Source organism: Pogoniulus pusillus, chromosome 4, assembly GCF_015220805.1.
Source record: "Pogoniulus pusillus isolate bPogPus1 chromosome 4, bPogPus1.pri, whole genome shotgun sequence".
Lineage (NCBI taxonomy): Eukaryota > Metazoa > Chordata > Aves > Piciformes > Lybiidae > Pogoniulus > Pogoniulus pusillus.
Window position 1 is genome coordinate 24,655,824 of NC_087267.1, and position 22,863 is coordinate 24,678,686.

The window sequence follows — 22,863 nt, forward strand, 5'->3', positions numbered from 1 at the left end:
AGATTTTAAAGCATTTACTCACAACTCTCATTAATCAATAATCACCCTCCGGAGCTATGTCACAGCCTATGCCAGTGTCCAGACTTCAGGAGATCTCTGCCTGTGGACTTTGAGGCTGGAATCCTCCCAGCTTGAGGAGAAAGGATGAATCTTCCTAGCTTCTAGGGAAATGACTGGTCTCTAACCTCGTTCTCCTGGCGAAGGATGCAATCTCTGCCTTGGTGCTGCTGGCTTCTTCTGGAGGCTTTGTCCAGGCATAGGTAGCTGGCAGGATCTCAGGTATAGGAGGAGAATATCGTGCTGTCTCTGGCACTGCTCTCACAGCTAGCAGGCCGTGTGTATGTGCAGACAATGCAGAGTCTGCTTCCTGGTTATCTCAGCGGCACTGGCACACTGTAATCTGCTTACCAGTGAGTGATAGGCAGCAGGCATGCAGGATGTGCGTGGCTGCTGGGAGTCTGAGCTCCGTAGGTAAATGCAGGCAATGCAGGATCTGGTCCTGATAACACAGTAGCGTGCAGATGTGCACAGTTGGCTTAGAAGACTATAGGCTCCTTATATATATACAGGCAGGCTTAGGTAAGCTCTGCAAGAAAGGTATGCAGGCAGGTGAGCTGCGGGTGGGTCAGAGCATGAGGGTCTGAGCCTCTGAGCACCGGAGCCATGCAATGGAGTCCGAGTGTGGGGATCTGAGCAGCTGAGCTATCAAGGTAGCATTTGAGCAGCTGAGCGTCTGAGCTGCAAGTGAGGGTCAGAGCACGTTGTTTACCTGTGCACCCCTATTTATTGAATGTGGGCCGAGATTAATGGGCCCTTTGGCCACTAGAATGACCAATAAGGTTGGCAGTCAGCCAAACCTTACCATAATAGGCAAAAGGCACTTGCCTGGACTTTCCCAAATATGGGGATCACATGGGCTTACAACAGGGAGACAGGAGCTGGGTGTGTGGGAGCTCACACAATCTGTTTACAACCAGGGGTCCTGGCAGAAAAAACATGTCCAGGCAAGGCAAGGCATAAATAAGCCTCTTTTCGGGCCTACAAGCCCTCCATCACACTGGCAAGAACTTCCTCCTAACATCCAACCTATACCTCTCCCAGCACAACTTGAGACTGTGTCCACCTGTTCTGTTGCTGGTTTCCTTATCCTGACAGTAAAGAATATATGCTGAGTCATACTTATTGGCTTGTGATAAGATCAGCTCTTTAGAATCTAAATAGTCTTCCAGAAAACACAATACTTTTCTCATTTACAGCATTGTGTAGAATAAAGGAAGACAGCAGTATATTTTGAGACTAGAAGGTTCTCAAATGTTTTGCTTGTCTCTTTGAGTTTTAACCCAGCACCAACAATTTTTAGGTAAATAACATGGAGGGAGTGTAAGTTGAACTCTACTGCCCTATTACATATGGCCAGAACACCCTGCAGATAGTATGATTGTCATATTTTGTTTATAGATATAACCACATACAGCATTAAGTCCTCCTGTTGTGTATTTCACTGTAGTGTGTTCTCTTGTTAAACACAGGGCTGAACGCATCTATCAATTATATAACAGCTACCACAGAAAAAAGAGACTCTGGCTTCTTTAATGAAATATAGTGGCCTACAGCAAAGATTGAAACTTACTTGCTGCAGTTAGAAAAAACATCAGAAGCTTTTTGAATCATTTTATTTTACCATGTCACAAAAAAATGAGCTAACGCATTTTGAATTTGTTACTTTCAGAAAGAATTGGCTTGTGTCAGTGTTGATAGGTTCCTTCAGGATCAGATACATAATTTACAAAAGTCCTAGAAAAGAAGAGAAATCGAGTACTGATTCAAATCTTCTTCTGATATGGCTGCCTGAAGGGAAGCTCGTTGTCAATGTGGGGTTGCCAGTTTTTACTACTTCACCAGATACTGTCCTTAAGGCTAATGATTATGGCTGCCTCTCTGATAGTTCATCACATCAGTGCAATTTTAATTTATGGTTTTCTTAGTCATAAATCAAGACTATTACCGAAGAAAATGGATGCCTCTGAGTCATTTATATCCTTGCTGCATACATTCCATAAATCTGAAAGCTTATGCATCCTATTATTTCTGAGAGAATGTTAGAAAATCTGTAATTCTAAAATTTCTTCTGCTTTTCAAGTGAACACTTGCACTGGGGTAGGGAAAAAACCCAAACAACACATCAATTATTGCCTTAAAAATTTTGCTGTTTCCACTCAGAACAAACAATGCTTTGTTCTGCCTTTTTTTTTTTTTTTTTTTGAGGAATAATATCACATAAAATGGTTACCCACTCAAGCTTTTTATCTGTCACAGTTAAATACCTGATTCTGAAAGCACCAATAATTGTGACTGCCTGAAATCCCATCAACACAAATCACTAGCTTCAAAGGATATGGATCTACATTTTTCAGATTAGGATCTTCAAACACAGATTTTGGTAGATCAAAACAACGTATAAGCTTGAAATAAAATCTGAGAATGCTTTAAACTATATTAGACATTATTTTTGTTTGTTTGTTTAAAGTCAAAACATTAGATTACAAAATTCTTAAACATTTTATTATTTATTTTTCCAACTGGCATTTAGGTTCCAAAACATTTATAAAAGTGGGTGGGGGGGCTAAGGGGGTGGGAGTCTGTCAGAAATATATCAGAACAAACTGAATGGGTTCCTAAGGAAATGAAAATTAAAAACTTGTTTTTAACATTTCAGGAGTGAGACTAATTCTGTGTATCGCTACTGACAAAAGACATCAGTTGCTACCTTGAGCCAGCCCTTATTACAACACAGGCTCTACAGAACACATTTTCCAAAACAGAAGTTGATTTTAAATCATTAAGTGCCAGGAAAAGTATGCTTGTCTTTAACAGCTTTCCTCCTACAGAGATTACATGGTTGAGAGCTCAAATTTGCTAAATCCACACATTTGCAGGAAACTTTTACATGTGACCTGGCATGCAAAATCCTGTTGCAATATGAATAAAACATCACTTCTGCAGAAACAGCTACCTCTCCCTGGATTTTTATTCATCATAAAAAACAGATTATTCTTTTTTAAGAAAGAATTTTAGCTATCAAAGTTTCCTGAAAAACTGATAAAGAAAATGAGGAAAGCAAACATAGAAAAATAAGTTTAGAATCTCATTATTTCCACTGTGTTAAGATCATTGAAAGTCAGACAACCCTACAGACTAAAAGGACTTTAAAAGGATTTTAAAAGGGATGTAAATGTACATTGTCAGAATTCTGTAAAGTGATAACAGTATAAAAGGCAACCAGGTTTTTTGAGATTATAGTTTGATGTTTCTAAATATCTGCTTTCAAAGTTGCCTTGCATCTGTTAAAATCTGAGATACTTTATTCAAACTCAAGCACCACACACAAAAAAAGAATTATTCAAGACTGTGATTCTTTCTAAATTTAACTTCTATAATGTATCTCTCAGCATTGACACACATATACATTTGTTTTCTAAGAATGGGAAGAGTAGTAGTGATCAGTAATCAGGAAGTTCCTGTATCTGGAAACTGCATCTGCTTCAGAAGAAATCTGAAAGGTCAATCTGCCTAAAGGAGAGCATTAATGTAATTGACTGCTACAAGGAGGAATCAGCATTGAAGCTAGAGGGGTCTCTGCAGCTTGTGAAGCTTGCTGACAAGAAGTCCCTTAGTGGGGAGTGACACAGAATCTTTATCTGGATAGTCAGCACTTGGTGTCCAATGGGAAAGCCAGCACTGCAACAGGAAAGGGACAAGTCTGAAGCTGGATCACAAGGACCCTGCAGAGTCAGTGTAAACTCTGAAGAACCAGAGACACCAGCAGAGGAATCACAAATCATGAGGTCTGAGGTCAGAGACAAATCCAGAACTGGCCACCAGTTGAGGAGCCACAACCTACATAAGAGATCTGCAGGTAAAACCAAACAAAGCAGGGGCAGGGAATCAGAAAGGGGAAAAAAAAAAAAGAGAGAAAAGGGAACCTTTTGATTCAGTTATTTAGATGCAAACTGTGGTTTTGTCTTAATCACATTAATTTTTCCAGAAGTTGAACTGTGCAGCACACTTGGTTCTTTCACAGTTTATTTTTTTGTCACAGAAAATGAATGTATGAATAAAAGCTATATAAAAGCTATACATTTTCTGATGCAGAGAACTGGCTGTATGGATGAACACAGTCATAAACATACCATAGCTACAACATGTTACCACACAATTGGACAGAGAAACATCTGAAAAAAAAGAGGTATCTATAAGGATATCTGACAGAATTCAGTAAAAATCATAGCTACAGGTGGTTTCATTAAGAGGAAACTGCAGGAGAAATAATTATTATGTTTAAAGCATCTCCTTTACAGAACCGCACAGTAAAATGTGCACTGCCATCTTAATATTGATTTGCCTTCAATAAATATAGATGTTTTCACTGAAACCAACAAAAACATCCACTGTGTTCCCTCTGATTCACTGGCAGTCAAAGGCATTACCTTGTTTGCAATATGATGGAGTACTGAAAATCATTCACAAAGATTACTTGTTTTTAGAACATTTTGTTTAGTGAGAGGAGGCAACAGCTTTGCCACAGCAAATCATCATGTGGCATAACTGCCACTGATGCATGCTATGTAAGTTTAGTGAATACAGAAACAGATGGAAATTAACTGTAGAACAACTGTTATGACTTCCTCTGTCATGGTTACTGTACCAGTACATGCAGATTCCAATAGACAACATCATATAGCATCTCAAGCCCTGACAAAATTTAAGAAACAAAGCCCAGTCAGCCCAGAAATCTTCAATGTTTTAGACAGAGATGAATAAGTGGAGCAATAGGAGTGAAAGGGGAGGAGAGAAACATCTCCTCACTGAATCAATCAAGCCACACCCTGTATGGGTGGAATGAGCTCTGTGTACCTGTTCTTACTTTGGTTTACGAGAGCAGGGCTATGGCATAAGGCTGGGAGCAGAGCCTGCTACTGAGCAGTGCTATCCTGCTCACATCTCCATGACTCTACATGATACACCAAGTTCACCTGCAGATCTGGACAGTGAATTGTTTCCACCACATGAGCTCATGGAGGTGAAAAAAAAAAAACAATATGAAAAAGAGAGACAAAAAACATCCCAACACATCCATTCTTAATGAGAGTTAACAAGGGATGTTCTTAGATAAATCGTTTCCTGTTGGCTTTGTGGTCAATGTGGTTAGCACGGTGTGCTTTCCACAGACTGAGTAGCAACCAGTCTAGTCATATTTCAGAGTACTCCCTGGAGTACACATATATCAGGAAGAAATAATGGGACTGAAAAGCTACAGGCTTAATGAAAAACTTAGTGATCAAAGGGGGGATATAAAAAGGCAGATTGGAATGGAATCAAAATTGAAGCAAACTCCAAGTTAGTTTTTAGCTATTAGTATGGAACTGCTATGTTAGTACTAACATTCGTGCAAAATGTCTACAGCAGATTTGCAGATAACTTAATAAACACTGACTTTCCAGAAAGTTATAGCAATGATGAAGACCCAGAATGTATGCCACAACAGTTATGATAAAGGGCCAAATTCCAGTGATTTCCAGAAATTACTATTCAGTATTAGACTTTAATTATTTTTTTTTCCTTTCTGCCTTTCCACAGATATGTATCAGGTTACAGGAGGGAGATTATACTACTGCACAATCTGCTACACATGCTTTCTGTCAGTAGGGTCATTTCTATTTGAAATATGAAAATTTAAATACACAAGACCTTGCCAAGTAGTTACAGATACTGTGCCAGTTTGAAGCTATCTAGAATGTTTTGGTGAGAAGAATTAGATTCCAGGATGTGGAAAGAAAACAATGGTGATGTCTGCTTCACTCATAGGCTTTCTGAGAGATACAAGAAGAAGATTCGAAACATAGATAAGGTACTTCTCCTGCTGGGGAGCTCCGAGCTGCATCTCTGTCTAACCTCACCCTTCATTTCTCTGACTAATCCACTTTGCTTCCTAACCCCCTGGATGAACCTTCGTTCTTCCTTGGGACTGCGGTAAGGTTGAGAGGGATAGGGGGAAGGTGAAGGGGTGGTTGAGAGCCCCTCCTAGGGACTTAAGCTTCTGGGAGGGGAGTTGTGTTTCTGTATTACCTTTTACCTTGTATATTTCTGTATATAGCTGTATATACTGTAAATATCTGCTTGTATATTGTGCTAGCTGTAAATAATAAGCTTCATTCAATTTCCAGAGCCAGCAGAGTCTGGTCTGGGTGATTCCCAAAGTGTAGGGGGGGGTGGGGAACACCCAAACCATCACAGATGGTAGATATGGTGAAGTGGTTCAACAGCTCTAGCTGAAAATGGGGACTTATGTGCTGCTGTGGGTAGCACTTGGATATAGTCTCAACAGAGGAATAATTTGCAAATATTTCCTAGCCTGTCTTTCTTACACTTCTTCAGCTATCTCTCAAATGGAAAACCAGAAAGATTTGAAACCTTTTTGTGGTTTGATTAAGGTCACTGCATAAACTGTCTTTGGTGACTCTGGTCACCAGTTCACACTGTTGCTCTTATCACCACAATTAGCAAAAATATGACTCAGTATTTCACATTTGCAGAGCTACCCAAATGGCTAACATGTTGGTTTGAGGTTAATTCAGACATTTCAATGAGAGAAATTAGGTTACTGGCTGTGAAAAGAATATAATACTGATGTCTATATTACCCATTGGATTGCCAAGAGATATATAAAGCCGAAACAGTAATGAAGTTGCTCAGCCTGTGCCTGGCTGCAGCTTGTTTTATCAACTTCTTTGCCTGAACCTATGTAACTCAAACTAATAATTTTCTGTCTGACCCCTTGTCAGCTTTGGCATCTCATCTCTCCTTTCTCTGCATATTAATCAAATAAGCTTTCAATGTGGCTTTAATTGATTATTTCTGAGATAAAGGGGGTGGGAAGGAGAAGGAGGGTTAGTCAGAAGCCCTCATGGGCAGTCTCGCTGACTGGGAGGGGTTTTGAATTTCTGTATTACTTCTAACTTGTATATAATTGTAAATATCTGCATATATTGTGCATATATGCTTGTAAATATGTGCTGTGTTTTAAGTATATGGCTTCATCTTAACTTCCAGCCATCTGAGCTAGTCTGGTGATTCAAAGTATGTGGGGGGAGTGAATTCCTGAACCACATCTCACATAAACTGTAAATGCTGCACAACTCACAAAGAAATAACTTGACTTCATTTTGCCTTTTTTTGTGACTAACCCTCCCTGCATGAGGTCACCTTGTGACAGAAAAGGCTTGGACCCAACAACTTAGGTTACAGCTGTGGCTTGATGCTTGTCTTTCATACAAATACTGCATATTGTATTATCTGAAACTCATGATGGTGATTATCAAAACACATATAATTACATGTATATACGGGGCATAACTACCACAGACCTTGCAGAGCACATTAAGACAGCAACTAAAAACACTTTCTAAGGATGAGTAAGTTGCTATGTCTTTTGTTTCTTCTCCCATTAAGTAAGAAGGGACTATACTAATCCTAGGTAACTATATGGAAAAACTACAAATTCTCCCTTTATATTCAAGAAGTATTTTTCTTATAAATTCATAGATTTGGGTTGGAAGGGACCTTAAAGATCATCTAATTCCAACCTCCCTCCCACAGGCAGGGAAACCTTCCACTAGACCAGGTTGCTCAAGACCTCATCCAACCTGGCCTTGAATATCTCCAGGGATGGGGCATTTATGACCTCCTTGAGCAATCTGTTCCAGCGTCTCACCAATCTCACTGTAAAGAATTTCCTCCTAATATCCAGTACAAATCTATTCTCTCTAAGCTTAAATCCATTCCCATTTGCCCTATTACTACAAGCCTTTGTGAAAAGTCCTTTCCTGGCTTTCTTGTAGGCCCCTTTCAGGTACTGGAAGCCTGCTGTAAAGTCTATCCAGAGCTTTCTCTTCCCCTAAACTTCTCTTATAAAATACATTTCCATCACCTCACCACACATATACCTGTACCCATTATTTTGTGTGTCACTTTTTGGAAGGAAAACTTTTTTTTTCCTTCTTAACATAATACAAAAAGGAGTATCAAATATATCATAATTATGAAATATAATTTAAAGGAGCAGAAAAATACACAACTCAACCTACTTTAAAATATAAAGAATTTGGTTCAGGTCACTGTGCCATCTTTTACTGTTTTCTCAAGAAAAGAATGGCAGACCTTTATTCTGCCAACTCACAAACAACAAATTAGCAACATTTTGTGTTTCAAACCAATATAATACTCAAATGATTACCCTCTAATGTCAGCATCATAATCAAACTAGTACTTACATTTAGATGAAGTTGGTTAGTCCACTGACCAATTACTTTGTATTCTGTACTCTTGTTGGTGATTTGATACTGAAAAATATCATAGCGTCCAGGAGCATCTCCATTTTCATTGAAGACAACAGGTGTTCCAGCACTGCCTGAAAAAAGAAAATTAAAAATCAATTAGGATAAAGCAATTTTCCAGAAAATATATTGTAGAGGAAAAATACTAATTAGAGATTTATCAGATTCTTTTTAACTCACAGTTAATATGGTGATAAATCCCAAATCCTCACAAAGAGGAAATGTGCCAGCCTGATCTAGGCAGGGCATGGGGGGTTGGAACTAGATGATCCTTGTGGTCCCTTCCAACCCTGACTGATTCTATGATTCTATGAGTCTATGTGTCATTACCATAACCACAAAAATCTACCCTATCTACAAGGTAATTAAAACAACCTAAAAGGATAATATTTTGCAATCTTTTTTGGCTGCTTGCTTTCTTATTCAGTTGGTGAGGGGATTCTCTGTGCATATTACAGTACATTAGGAAAAAACAGAAGTGGAGGAACTATTTTGGACTCACAGAAGGTCACAATTTCACTTTAGGATGTGAATACAGTGAGGTAGGCACAAGACTGCAACCTTGTGATGAATGTCATAAAAAAATTCCCCACTTAAGTAGGAAAATTAAATTAGTATCATCAACTTAGGAGCCAACACACATAAAAGATCTTGAGGTGCAATTGTCTAAATCTAGTCACAGTTTCTTGCACTGACCACCTGTGTAAAGGTGTTTTATCAAAATAAATTGAGGACAGCAGCTGTGCTTGCTGCTCTTTCCTCTATACATGACACTGCCTGATGGAAAGGGCCATTGTTGAAGCTGTCAACAGTTATAAATTGACACTCTGTTCTTACTTCGATCAACAAAGTGTTCGAAGATTGAAAACTACATGTCTACATTGGCAACCAGGCCAGCCAAATTAGAACACATTTTGATTAATTCCCTCAAGGTGACATCAAAAATCTGCACTCCTGCAAAGGCTTTTCAGAAACTATACAAAGAATGGCATTTTCATCCATCCTCTGAATTCTTGTTTATATTTGAGGTCCACTGAAGACAAATTCAAGTATAGTAAAGTTCTATTTCAGTATCTGGATAAATAAATCTATCTTTTCTGGAGAGAAAACCCAAACCACCCACAAACCCACTCTCCAATGTTTTCATGTTTAATACATATGAACAACAAAGAAAAGAATATCCACTTCATAGTAATTTCCTATAGTGTATGACTTGTTAGTATAGCACTTAGAAGCAGTTAATTCGACCATGAGCAATTTTCAGAGAATGCCCAAAAAAGCTTGAAATTCTGAGCACATATCAAGCAGAAGCTAACAGTGGAAGCGGCAATCTAAATACCCCAGATTTTCTGCATAAATACTTCTTGTATGTCTGTCTCCCTTAAAGCATTTTGATCTCTTGTTTTGTATAGCAGCTTTCATACACAACTGATACCCAGTGAAATAAACTGTGCTTTGAGAGTGACAAGTGGCACATTAACTACTCTGCCAGTTTTGCAGTTCTACCAGCAAAAGTCTGGCTGCAAAAATTAGATGTGAGCAACCATGGAAGATGAGTATCAAAAAGTTATATATGATAAAAAATTAAGACCACATGAAAATACAAGAGATTGAAGAGAAGATTTTGTAAAGCTCTTCGTGCTTTGCTCCCAATTCAGCTGACAGAATAAAGGGCAAGAAAAACAGAAGTCTACAGTCTTCTAGGCAATGAAATTATTCTTCACTGCTCAAACAGCAGGTTGATCCAATAAATTTCTTCTACCCAATAAACACACACTCAATTGTTATTGGTATGGAGGTAATCTTCAAAATATTACTCTCAAGTAATAATGGAATTCTTCTTTCCACTCAGTAGCATTTGAAGAGCTTATGGAAAGAACAAATGTGTTTTGCAAACAGATATAAAGTGTCTTTTGCATCCCTTAAGACTAATGGGAACTTCAGAGGTTCTTCTGCTCAGTAATAACTGTGAGTTTATACCCTATTGCTGTTTTAAAAATATAATGTACAAAAAGACAGACTACAGTACAGGCTAGAACCACCTTTCTCTTTGATGGAGTGGTGTTCCCAGCTACAGTGCGACAGTATCTTACACTGTTCTTCTCAGTTAGCAGCAGCATAGCATCCTGCTGAATTCAGCTGCCACTCTCAGTGCAGCAAGATCTTTTTCATGCAGCAGAAGTTAAAACAACCCTTGCCAAGTTAATAACCTTTTTAAAAGCTGGAAGAAGCCATGGAAGATTCAGACCCACAAATGCCAGGAAGAACACACTATCCCTCTGTTGAATAGCAGATTTCAGAAAGCACAGTAACAGCCACAGTGCCTGCTGTAAAGTAAATTTGGTTATGTCCAAGTAATGCTGCCATAACTAGTGGATACTGTTAGCAAGTGGTACCAGATTTTTATTCTCGTCTGTTTATATCTGATTACTTCTATGTATCTTTCTGTTCTTTATTTCTTTGTGGAACTAAACTTTTAATGGACTTAAAGCAATCAGGTATGCATGGCCGGATTACACTAATAAACCATTAGCTACATAGCATGGAAAGCGAAGCTTAGAGACATTTCAAAAACTGGGGATTTTCCCAAGGAGTCTCAAAATTACGAATGCAAGATGGTAAAAGAAGCATTGAAAGTGTAAGTATGGAATGAAATCAGAGGCCTCAAGGCTATAAACAAATCACCAATAATTACTCATCATTCTTAAAAAAAAAAAAAGTTAATCTCATCTCATCTCAAAACAAAACAAAACAAAACAAAAACCAAACCCTAGTGGACGAACCACATGAACAGTACATCTGAGAAAATATACTTGGTTGGATAGTTTATCAAATTAAAATGAGTACTTCTGTGGAAAAACTAAGAGATAATTAAACCATGTGGAGAAACACTGTAGCTGCCTATAGCTAATAGCACAGGTGGAGAAGGCATGTCCAGATTCAGGATATAGCACTGTAGCAACTGCCAGTGAGTTGTACAAATGGCTCATTTCTTGACCACCAAATATGCAGAACCGAGCATTCTTGATTTCTGGTACTGTCCTGCCATATCCATTTATACTGGATCATTAGCATTACAGTTCTAGATGAAAACATTGAGTGTTTAATTGCTCCATTTAGTGGTCATTGAGGAGTAACTGCCTGATCTAAATGCACACACTTTGGATAAAGAGTAATACAGAACACAACACTGACCTGAGGCAGTGAGCCCAGGTTCCATAAATTCCACCTAAAATAAAAAGATTTTGGAGAACCACACTCAATAAATCTTGGATAGGGTATAATGAACTTGGGTATCTTTATCCAGGAACAATATTTATTTGGCACCATCATAGGAAAAATGTTACTTTTGCTTAGGAAAAATGTCCCTGTAACACTACTATAGACCACCTTAGAGAATTCAAAGCCGTCCACAATTTTTAAAGCCATTTCACTAATTTAATGACTTTTTCATAATTTGTCAACAATCATTTAACAAGGTAGTTAAAGAGCAGTGAGGGAACTGTGCCTTTGGGTCCTTTCACATTTTAGTTTGTGTAATTATGTTGCCATGCATAATTTTAACCCATGATTGACTCAGGTAATTGTACTCAATCTGTCACCATCTTAACTAAATCTGTCAATATATTCTGCATGTCTAAACTGGAAATACATGTCAGAATCTCAATAATATAAAAAAAACTTGGCTAACTATGGAAAATCATGTGTTAGCCTTCATTTCCTTCATCTTTCCTTTGTGCTAATCATATATATTTTAACATGTAAATATATTTACTAACTTGAGATATTTCTTAAGTCTCTCTTTGCTGAACAACTTCAAAACAGTTTTAGAAAGTCCCTTTTGTTTTTTTTCTGATATATATAAACATAGACTGGTAAGTGGAAGGAAAAATTCACATTTTGCAATGAAGCATTGTTCAAAAGGTTTACAGCTTGTTTTGAAATCAGTAACACTTGTTTGCAGTTAAAGAGGTAAAATAAAATAGAAAATGTAGCTCTTTTAATGTCCTCAATCTGTAAAGACCAGCAGTTCAGTCTCATGATTAATATAGAGTGAAAGCATTCCTTTTTGCCTTATAGAAACTACTTAACCAAAAGCAGTAAAAGGGTAAGATAGAGTGAGAAGTATAAGAAGACAGATTTCCATTCACTCTTCTACTCCTCCAGTGACATGACAGCACAAAGTAATTACACTGTCCTGACAGCAGAGCTGTGGCTACATCCCATGATGTGGTTCAAAATGCAAAGTCTGCACAAAGGGTTGTGCAACAGAATTGGTGTCCTGATTCATAAATATAAACATTTGTCTACTAGTGGATATCCTTTTTACAGCCATATATACTGTAAGCATGATATGGTCATCTCAAAACTTCAGAGTCTTTACAGTATTGACTGCAGAATGGCAGCATCTGAAAGAAACCTCTGGAGATCACAGTAGTCCAAACTTCTTGCTAGAGTAGTTTGCCCAGATCAGGTTGTACAACAACATGTTCAGATAGCTTTTGGAAATCTCCAGTGAAGAAGACTCCATGCCTCTCTGGGCAGCCCGTTCCAGTGCCCCAGCAACCTCACCAACCTTCTCACCAAAACATTTTAGCTAGCTTCAAACTAGCACACCAAGTAAGGAAGTTTTCCTTACATTTTAATGAAATCTCTTATATTCTAGTTTGTGCCCTCTGCCCCCTGGCACATCACTGAGCATCACTGAAACCAGCAAATACCAGGGTGGTTGAAGTACCCCATGGTAATCAAAGGATATGGTTGTGAGGCTAGCTTCAGCTGTCTGCTGAAAGGCTCCATAAACTTCCTCTTCCTGATCAGGTGCCCTGTAGTAAACACCCACTACAACATTAGCTTGTCCTTTAATACTTACCCACACATTTTCAACACATACTTCTTCCCAAACCCTAAGCAGAGGTGAAGACATTCCAGTTGCTCTCTCATATAACAATCAACTTTACCATCTTACCTTGCTGGTCTGTGTTTTTTTAAAATGATATAGTCATCTATTACAGCATTCCAGCCATGCTCCATGGCTGGAACCATTCCACCATGTCTCCATAACTGCAGTGAGATTGTGGCCCTGTAACCACCACACCTCTAGTTCTTCCTGTTCATTCCTTGTGTTGAGTGTGTTGGTGTACAGGCATTTCAGAGGGGTAGTCAATGATGAAGTAGTCCTGCTTTTTTGGGTTACCATGGTCCAAAGTGCTTCTTTATCAGTGGTACCTGTGGCAGGAACCTGGTGTCATAGGTTGGGAACTATAGGGTTAAAAATCCTCTAGGGACTAGTGTCTAGAGGCGGACACAGGACAGTGTAAAATTGTTATTCAATCCCACAATTTTGCTATCTCTTTATAAACTGGCAGCAAGGCCAGCTTGTTCTCCTTTTCTCTCCCTCCTGCCTGTTGTGTCTCGTGGAAGCTACTTATCAGGGAAAACATGTACGGAGTGGTCCTGTTTGTGGCATCCAAAGGCTTTGTTTGGTCCTATGGGTGGCAGAGGCACTGGTGGGGGGAGGACTGGAGCACTGGGGATTGTAGATTACTTTTGCATTGGGAGAAAATTCAAGGGAGTTCCTATGTATCCTATATGTGCTCTGTAATTTTTTTCTGTGTCTTTGCTTTCAAATACAATTCTGTATTTCTCTCCAATTAATTTGAAAGAGTCTCGTTCTGTTGGCTCTTGAAAAACCCTGACACTTGGGTTTGAAATCATCTATTAATCTGTTTTGGCTTTTCTAACACCACATAGCCTTGTGACTGTTTCTTGCAACTCAGCCACTTGGTGTAATAGATCATCAACCTGTGCACACTTTTTGCAGGTAGCTACTGGGACATCAAGAGAAGAATCTATGCACTCCCTGCAAATTACTTGTAACCAGGTCCATCTGGGTGTATATCTCAAACTTCTCTGGGATTTTCACTGTAAGAACACTGGTTTTAGCTCTAAGGTGAGTGCCCACCATTTTGGTAGAAAGACCCAGAGCACTTCCCTGGGCTGTGCACCTACCAGCAGGATATAGGGCCCTCTGGCCCTGCCTGAAAATTGCTGCACTGCACCCTTGTTGCCCGCTCTGTTGCTTGTACTTCCAGCTGCCTCTCCCTCAGGTTTCCTTGGTTTCAGTAATCCCCTTGTCCAACTCAGTCTCGCACTCTACCAAACCGAACATTGCCATTGCTGCATTCTTCACTGCTGTGGTTTTTGAAACACTGAATGGGTGATAAATAGATTCTGCTTCAAAATCACTTCAAAATCAGACTAAATAAACAATATTCTATAATCCCTACAGGAGGATGCTTTGCAGAACAGTACAGAACATTTTAAGATAATCCATATCCACAACATAACAGAATAAATTATATTTTTTAAGCCTAAGGACACATTTACTTATTGTAGACAGAAAGTAATATTCTAGCACTGAAAGAAATTCTTCCTTCTCCTTGCCAGTTTACAGCCAGCAGCATTGAACAATTCTGAGTGTTAAACTAGCACATTAGCATAAACAATACTGAAGCAATGTGTCTGTGACCTCAGCTGTTTATGAGCCTTTCAAATTGCAGCTTAAACTACCCAGAAATGTTAGAGAAGAAAAAAAAAAGGGAGGAAGGTTTAAAAAAAAAAAAAAAAAAAAAGCTAAAATGTGTGAGGTTTTTAATTTAGAATCAGGATCACAGAATCATAGAATCAACCAGGTTGAAAGAGACCTCCAAGGTCATGCAGGCCACCCTAGCACCCAGCCCTATCCGGTCAACTAGACCATGGCACCAAGTGCCTCATCCAGGCTTTTCTTGAAAACCCCCAGGGATGGTGACTCCACCACCTACCTGGGCAGCCCATTCCAATGGCAAATGTGATGGATCCTTTTCAATGTTTAATGCTGTACACTGATGTCAGGAAGGACTCCTTTTAATAAACACATGCCAGGCTCTTTGTGCACTGAGGCTGAAAATTCACATTCTTCTCCAGAAACCATTAAACATAGATCATGATATTCTTAAGGTGCTACTCAGCAACTACCTTACACTGCATGTGCCAACTTTATCAAGTTATATTTCACATGAATCTAAAATATCTCTGCTCCTAATGCAAGTTCCCTGTGAGGTTACGGATTATAATTAAACAGACACCTTCCAGCGAAGCTGCTCTCTTTACATCTCATGTAGTGGAGAAGTGGAATGACTGGAAGACCACAAGCATGTGTGGATAGGGGTCAGCTGCATATTAACCTGAAACTCTTCCTAAGTTAATAACAGTGATGAGCCTTATTTTTTAAAAAGTAAATATAGCTAGTAAATTATATCAACAGCCTTAGATTTTTCTGATATGAACACTTTCAATAAATATGTACAATGTCTTGACCAAGCTGTACAAAAATTGTTTCACTGATAAGCCTCAAAGATGTCATTTGCAGAATATTCCAGCTCCAGTGGAGACAACTTCATTACAAAGCTTGATACCAGATATAAATCTGTTATTTCACCAGATTTCAGTGGCTTGATATTAATTTATTTAAATGAAATGAAAATTACTTAAGCCAAGTTTTCATCATTTGCAATGCTCCACATATGTTGTTTTATCTGTTATGAATGACAATGCAGGGATTCAATGGTATGTTTAGGTAAAGGGAAGGCAAGCAAGTATATTGTATGTGATAATACAGTTAACTGTTGTGTGTCAGAACCTTAGAATGCATTATCTGTTAGAACCAGGCTTTACTGGAAGACTCATCAGATCTATCAGATCAACACTTACTTCATTAATTTATATAATTAGTTTCAAGTGCTAGAATTAGGGGTTCAGACTGGTTTTAATTAGCCCTCAAAGGACAAAAGTGCTACAGAGACACACACGAATGAAGTTTCTCAAACTAAAGTAAAAAGAGGGAAAGTAAACATTTGAACTTTTAGTCCCAGAGAAGAAGAATGCTTTTTTAAAATAAAATTTAAAAATATTAAATTCCTGTTAAGTATTTCAATGAGATAAATTAAATACATAGCTAACATTGAATAAATTGAGAGAGTAAATACAAGCTGTTCATTTAATACTTGGAAAACAAAAAAAAAAGGGGGGGGGGGGAAGTAATTTTAAACAACTAACCAGAACTAATAAAAGTTAATTTAGGAACTTTAGATCGGCTGGCAGAGGAATACACATTGTGTCAAACTGTGTGTGCTATCGTGGAGTGACCACATCAGTGAATAAGGGAAGAGCTATCATCTGTCTGGGCCTGTAAGAAAGATGGAGCCAGTCTTTTGGCAGGGACTCCTGTGACAGGACATAGGGTGATGGTTTTAAAATAAAAGAAGGTAGATTTAGACTAGATATAAAAAGGCTATTTTTTTTACAAAGTGCTGGAACAGGTTGCCTAGAGATGTGGCAGAAGCCCCATCCCTGGAGACATTCAAGGTCAGGTTGGATGAGACTGAGCAATCTGATCTATCTAAAGACATTCCTACTTACTGCAGAAGGGTTGGACTAGATAACCTTTAAAAGTCTCTTCCAGCTCAAGCCATGATATAAATTTTATGATAAATGAAGCTATTATCTATTCAATCTTCATAAAGCAGACGTTTTCAAATAATAAGCAATGTGGCTTCTAAATAAATTATGATCATCCATTCAAAATCTGAAAAGACTTCTCTTTCTGCTTACACTAAGCATCTCAGTTCAAAATTAAGACAATAAGCTAAGACTGCATCTAGTTGCTGTCGCAGCATAGGCACTTACTGACATCTTAAATACCCTAAGATACTAGAGACATTTCACAGATATGCAGAATATACATATTACAGTAAGCCTGTGCTTTTCTGAGCTAGCAGCTTGAGGACAGATGGATACCTTGGGGTATCTGAAATGGCATTTGATGCCCATGTTTAGGCAATTTATTGTAGTTACTACAGGGCAGATTCTGGCTGTTCATGTATGAATGCACAAAACAGAACCAAAGAGAAACTGAGAGTTTTAAGGGAAACCAATGATATGCTGATTTGGGGCACATGTGATCTAAATTCTAGTAATATCTACCACACAGCTCATTGAGAAGGTGGATAATTTGGTATTAAAATAAACTGATATACATCAATCTCAGTTTGGGCAGTACAACTTTTTATTATTGAAGCTAATGGACAAGAACTTTAGTTGTGATTCTACAGAGATGGGTATAATTTGTTTTCCTGGTTCTCGGCACAGTGAATGATTAGATATGTGTACTTTTGTCAACAGAGCAGCTGATTCTACTCCTTCACAAGAACATGAGTCCGGACAGGTACCATAAGCAAATGATATTCAAAATAACAAAAAAAACAAGTAATACTTTTTTCCTTCCAGAATATATCAGAAATTCTTGCCACAGCAACTACAGAGACATGGTATCTCATAAAACATACCCTAAAATGAGTAAAATTTGAAGATGAGACAGAGCTGGTGAATGCAACAGTATAGGTATATTAAAAGAAATTTCCTCCCTCATTCTTTTTCTTTGGTCTCTGCATTCTCCTCTTGAGCATCTGCTATTGGCTATTCTCAGCAAACCTATTACACTAGTGAAATGCGTATTCACATCCTCTAGCATACTTACTTCAGTATATAAAAATACAGAACTATGCCTCCTCACAGCACGTTGAGTCTACTAACAGGCAGTAAGTATACCTGCAATACAACTGCATCACAGATTAAACCTCATATTTTGCCAGATAAAGAATTTAAATTGATAGACACTAGCCATGTGGTGGTGACATAGCATTGAGAAGGCAGTTTTAAATTTCCCAGCCTAGGTTGATCCTGTTCACCTCTACAGAACAAGGCTATGCTTCTGTCTTCACCTCTCCTCCCAAAGGTGGGTCAGTGCTTATGTGAATGACTTTCCTTACTGCAGGGCTAGCTAGGAGGGGTAGGAGATGTAGCGGAGCTTCTTCACAGGTAGATGCTAAAGCAAAGATTGCATTAGCACTGAGGCATTGGCAGAAACATACATCATTCCTATTCTGAGCATGAAGAAGGCAGCTCTGATGGGACAGGAACTGCTGATGAACAGAAAACTAATCCCTTTGGCCCTCTCCTGCAACCCTAGTTTTGTTCCTTTCAGATCTAGAAAGCCCTGTTCACACAAGGACACCAGAGTAGATAGGGAAGGGGATTTGGAGGAAAAAGAGGTGGCAGAGACCAAGAGAAAAGTCTTGCCACTCACATGTAGACAAAAGCTCAGTTCTACCCACATTGTTAGAATCTAGTCTGTTTTTATTCTGTACTCATCAAATCCATAGAGACAGGTTCAGTTCTGCAGCTGAAGAACCCAGTAAACCAAAAGAACCCAACAGGGTTGAAATGGAATATCCAGGAATGGATATTGTATTCATCCCTTCAAAATCAACACATGACATAAAATTCAACTGCCTGAGAAGTACTACTTTAGTAACATTCCAAAATTGTAGTGAGATGGTGTGACATCTAAAACAACTCATAAGAGGTTGGTTAGGTTTAGGGGTGTTGTGGAGGGGATTTCTCTTATTCCTTCCTTATTAGGGGAAGGTGGTATTAATTTTTTATAAAATTATTTATTAAAATTAATATTTACAAATTTGTACCACCTTCAACCACTATGTAATCAAGTTCTTTTGTGCAAGGTTATGAAAACAGTTGGGATATATTTACAGGGATTGGATTATTAAATGGAAATATCAAATTATCAACAACTATAGACAGAGAGAAAGATTCCCTTAGGCTTAATGCCTCTTAACAACTATACTGTCTGCCCAGCAGGGGCTGAAACTGTGTCTGCTCTTAAGACACAGGTAACTTATTTTACAAAGGAATTAAAGCTTGCTTAAATGTGTCGCTCTTAAGTATTAATTATTAATCACCTTCCCGGGATTGTGTCACAGCGTGTGCCCAGTATTTGGGTCTTTCTGAGGCTGGAATCTGTCCCGGCTTGCAGAGGAATGATAAGTGTTCCCAGTCTCTGGGGTAAACAGGATTTCTCTGACCTTCTCTCCTGGTGTGAAGTAGTCTCTGCCTCAGTGCTGCTGCTTCTGGATGCTGTGTGTGTCCAGGGATGATCAGCTAGCAGGATTTCCAGGTGCAGGAGGAGGATTTGTCCGTGCAGCTTCTAGCACAGTCGTCTCACAGCTAGCAGCCTGTGTTTGTAGGTTAGCAGACAGTCTGAAAGGTCTGCTGAGCTGGATCTTTCCAGGCTTACAGGGCAGCTGGCAAGCAGGGTCTGCCGGGCTGTAGGGAGACTTGAGCTCCATAGATAAATCAAGATAGCAAGAAGCCAGTATGTGCGGCTGCTCTAGGCTTAGGCAGGGGGCTCTCGGCTCCCCATATATGTACCAAATGCAGGCGTGCATGCGCTCTGCTTCTCAAAGGGTGCACAGACAGCTTAACTGCACCTTGAGATCAATGCAAGAGGGCTGAGCCTCATAAGTATGCAAGTGAGTGAGTAAGGGCCTGACTCTGTGTCTAGGCCATGTAAGCAAGTCAGGGCAGCAATGCGGATCAGAGAGCTGAGTCTGAACAGCTAAGTCTGGACCTCTGAACACGTGGTGCTCCTTTGCACTCCTCTTTATAGACTCTGAGCCGAGATTCGTGGCTCATTTGGCCATCTAAAGTGACCAATCAGGTTGGCAGTAAGCCCAAACCTTACCTTAATAGGCAGTAGATGTTTGCCTGCACCCTCCCAATAGGGATTACCTGGGCGGACCCCAGGGGTACACGGGCTGGGTGTGTGTGTGTTACATAACCTGTTTACTGCCATGAGTCCTGGCAGAAAAACATGTCCAGGCATGTAGAGGCATAGGGAAGCCTCAGTTTTGGGGCTGCTGCCCCACCACCACAAGGGGCAAGAGTTATACAAGTGTGTAAATAAATACAGAAAATTTCATTCTAAGTGATATTATAGACTGATTAGTATCAAAAGTTATGGGATGAAATGTAGCTGCCCCTGTCAGCAGCAGTAGCCAGTGTTCAATGCTTCATAAGATCCTCCTTATTCTACTTTTATCATTTTCCTGTTTCATGACAATATCTGGGCAGAGCAGCGTGGTGCTGTATTCCCCTTCCCATCCCTTCCCCATTCTGTGGTTGCTGGTTTTCTTTTACTTCTTCCAGAAAGATAAACTTAAACAATACTGACCCCTGTCACTGATACGCAGTACTTCCACAGGGTCACGTGCAGTGTTCATCAGGTCCTAACTAGGTAGATCCTACCTAAGACATCACAGTATATGAGAAGAAAAACTGTTCCCTCCTTGGATTAATGTTCACATATCATTCTACAGTAGCGGTCCTGTTACAGTAGATGAAAGTATAAATATTCTAAGCATTCTTTTGTTTTTCTTTTTAGTTTTCCTTTCTCTTTGTCATTTGAATTGTTACAATGCTCTCTTTTATTGCTGCCATGCGTTGTGTTGAATTTCCTGCTGATATTCCATCCCATGCTGTGCCATGGCAGCTTCAAAATGAATGTGCTAATGAAGCAAAGTATTATGTGGCTTGACATACAGATTGTAACATGAGAGGCTCCATGTTCTGGTTGCTGCTTTTAGGTTCCAGGTTTGGGGTTTTGGTATCTTCTGCTAGGATGACAGCTGGACAGGGAAGGATGAGGGGTTAGCTTGCTGGCTTCTGCTGTTGCTTTCTTAATTTTGCTACACTTTTTCTGCAAATAGGCTAAAGTCATTGTGCATTGTATTATCTCTTTTTTTTTTTTTTTTTCCTCATTAAAGCTTTCTCTCAACCCAGAGGGCTTTTTTTCTGTTTGCTTTATGTTCTTTGTTTCTGTTTGAGGTATTTTTTTGTTTGTTTGTATTACCTTCCCCCTCTACTGTGTTAACCCATTACAGTTGCTTTTGTAATTAGCTTATTTTTTTCCTGGAATAAACACTTCTGCTTAGTTCTACTAAAAAGTATGCTTGCAGCATAATTTCCACCCTGCGTCTCACTTTCTCACTGAAACTTTTCAGGTAAGAGGCTATCAAGCTGACAATTCACAGAGTGTCATTCAGATGATACCAGACTTCTTCCATCAGCTTATGTTTACTGAATATGGGAAGGCAGAGATGAGTCACAACTCTCCCACTTCAGACTCCAGTCTGAGCATTTACTTCAAATCAGAACAAAAAAACGTGCCAGGCAAACACATACAAATCTCTGTGGATTGTGGAAGTCAAAAGATACTAAAATGGTTTCAGATAAATAAACAACTTCAGCAAATATCAGTAATTCACAAGTGTTACTGATACCGTGCAGCTTCCGAAGATTTCTTCCCTATCCACTCCAGAACAATTCCTTTGGTACTGAACCATGTGAGAGAAAGGAGATAAGGAGCTAAGTAACAGTCCTGTCAAATGGAGGTGTGGCACATATAAGGAACTGGATCAATGAGAGCCACACATTACCATAGGAATTAACACAGAGACTACCACATTTAGGAAGTAGCTAAACTGCAAGAGACAGCTGCAGAAAAATGGGAGAATCTGGAGAGCCATTCATACTTCCAGCTCCTGTTGGGCAAAGTTTTGGATGTTTGCTCAGCTCCTCAAGCAGTCTTTCTGTACCAGTCTTTTCCGAGGCCAGTGGAAGGCAAATAAAAGTGCTTTGCCACAGGTGCAATTGCCCCGGAGAGCAAGACAGGACCCTGTGGAGGAGAACTAACTACTGTCTTCAGAGTAATTGTTAAAACAGCATTTAAATGAGAAAGAGGTAAATGATCCCTGCTAACAGGCATTATCCCGAGAAAAGTGACTTCTGTCCCAGCCCCACCAGAGCTTTTATTTGTCCACAGACATTTCTTTTGAAGCCTTCATTTGATAAGCTTTCTGTTCAGCAAAGCAAGGCTTTACATGAAGTTATTCTACAGGTTGCTACCCGTACTGACGCTATGGGCTTCAACATAATTTCTGTCATCAGCTTCTTTTTTCACAGTGATCTTTTTTAATATGGAGAACAATCACAGAGGAAGGGTAATAGTCATTAACCTAGCTAACCTAGACCTTGGTCACACTTCTCAGATAATAAATGTGGTTCATGCTAATAAACAATGTGTAATGATCTTGGTATTTCATGTCTAACCCATCATTCTTTTCCTGAAAATATATCTTGCTGGAATAAAAATTAACAGAAAATAAACAAAAAATACTATCACATAAAGATATTTGAAATAATGGATCAAAAAAAAATCAAATTAAAAAACCCCTAACCAACCAACCAACCACCACCAATAGAAAAACACCTACCTAGAAGATTTCCCATCTAAAGGTAATACAAAGTATAGCTGAATTACCAGAAATAAAAAACAAATCCACATCCAAAAGCCAAGATCTATGAGGACATTCTAAAAGCACATGGGTAATTTAAGATTCCTCAAAGACGACATGTCTGTGTTCTTAACTATATCTCGTTGAGATTGTCACTATGGCACAGACATTAGTCCATTGCAATTTACTTAAGACACCTGAAACAAAAATATAAT

General features: G+C 39.0%; 1 protein-coding gene across 17 annotated transcripts in view; it reads right to left on the minus strand.

Annotated features, from left to right (window-relative positions):
* GRM8 (glutamate metabotropic receptor 8) overlaps nucleotides 1-22,863 on the minus strand; it is a 405,616-nt gene that overhangs the window by 81,615 nt on the left and 301,138 nt on the right. For all 17 annotated transcript variants that reach the window (XM_064142387.1, XM_064142381.1, XM_064142385.1 and 14 more), the window contains one exon: nucleotides 8,331-8,467. In XM_064142387.1, the coding sequence (XP_063998457.1) occupies nucleotides 8,331-8,467 (137 nt within the window). The remainder of the gene's footprint in view (nucleotides 1-8,330; nucleotides 8,468-22,863) is intronic.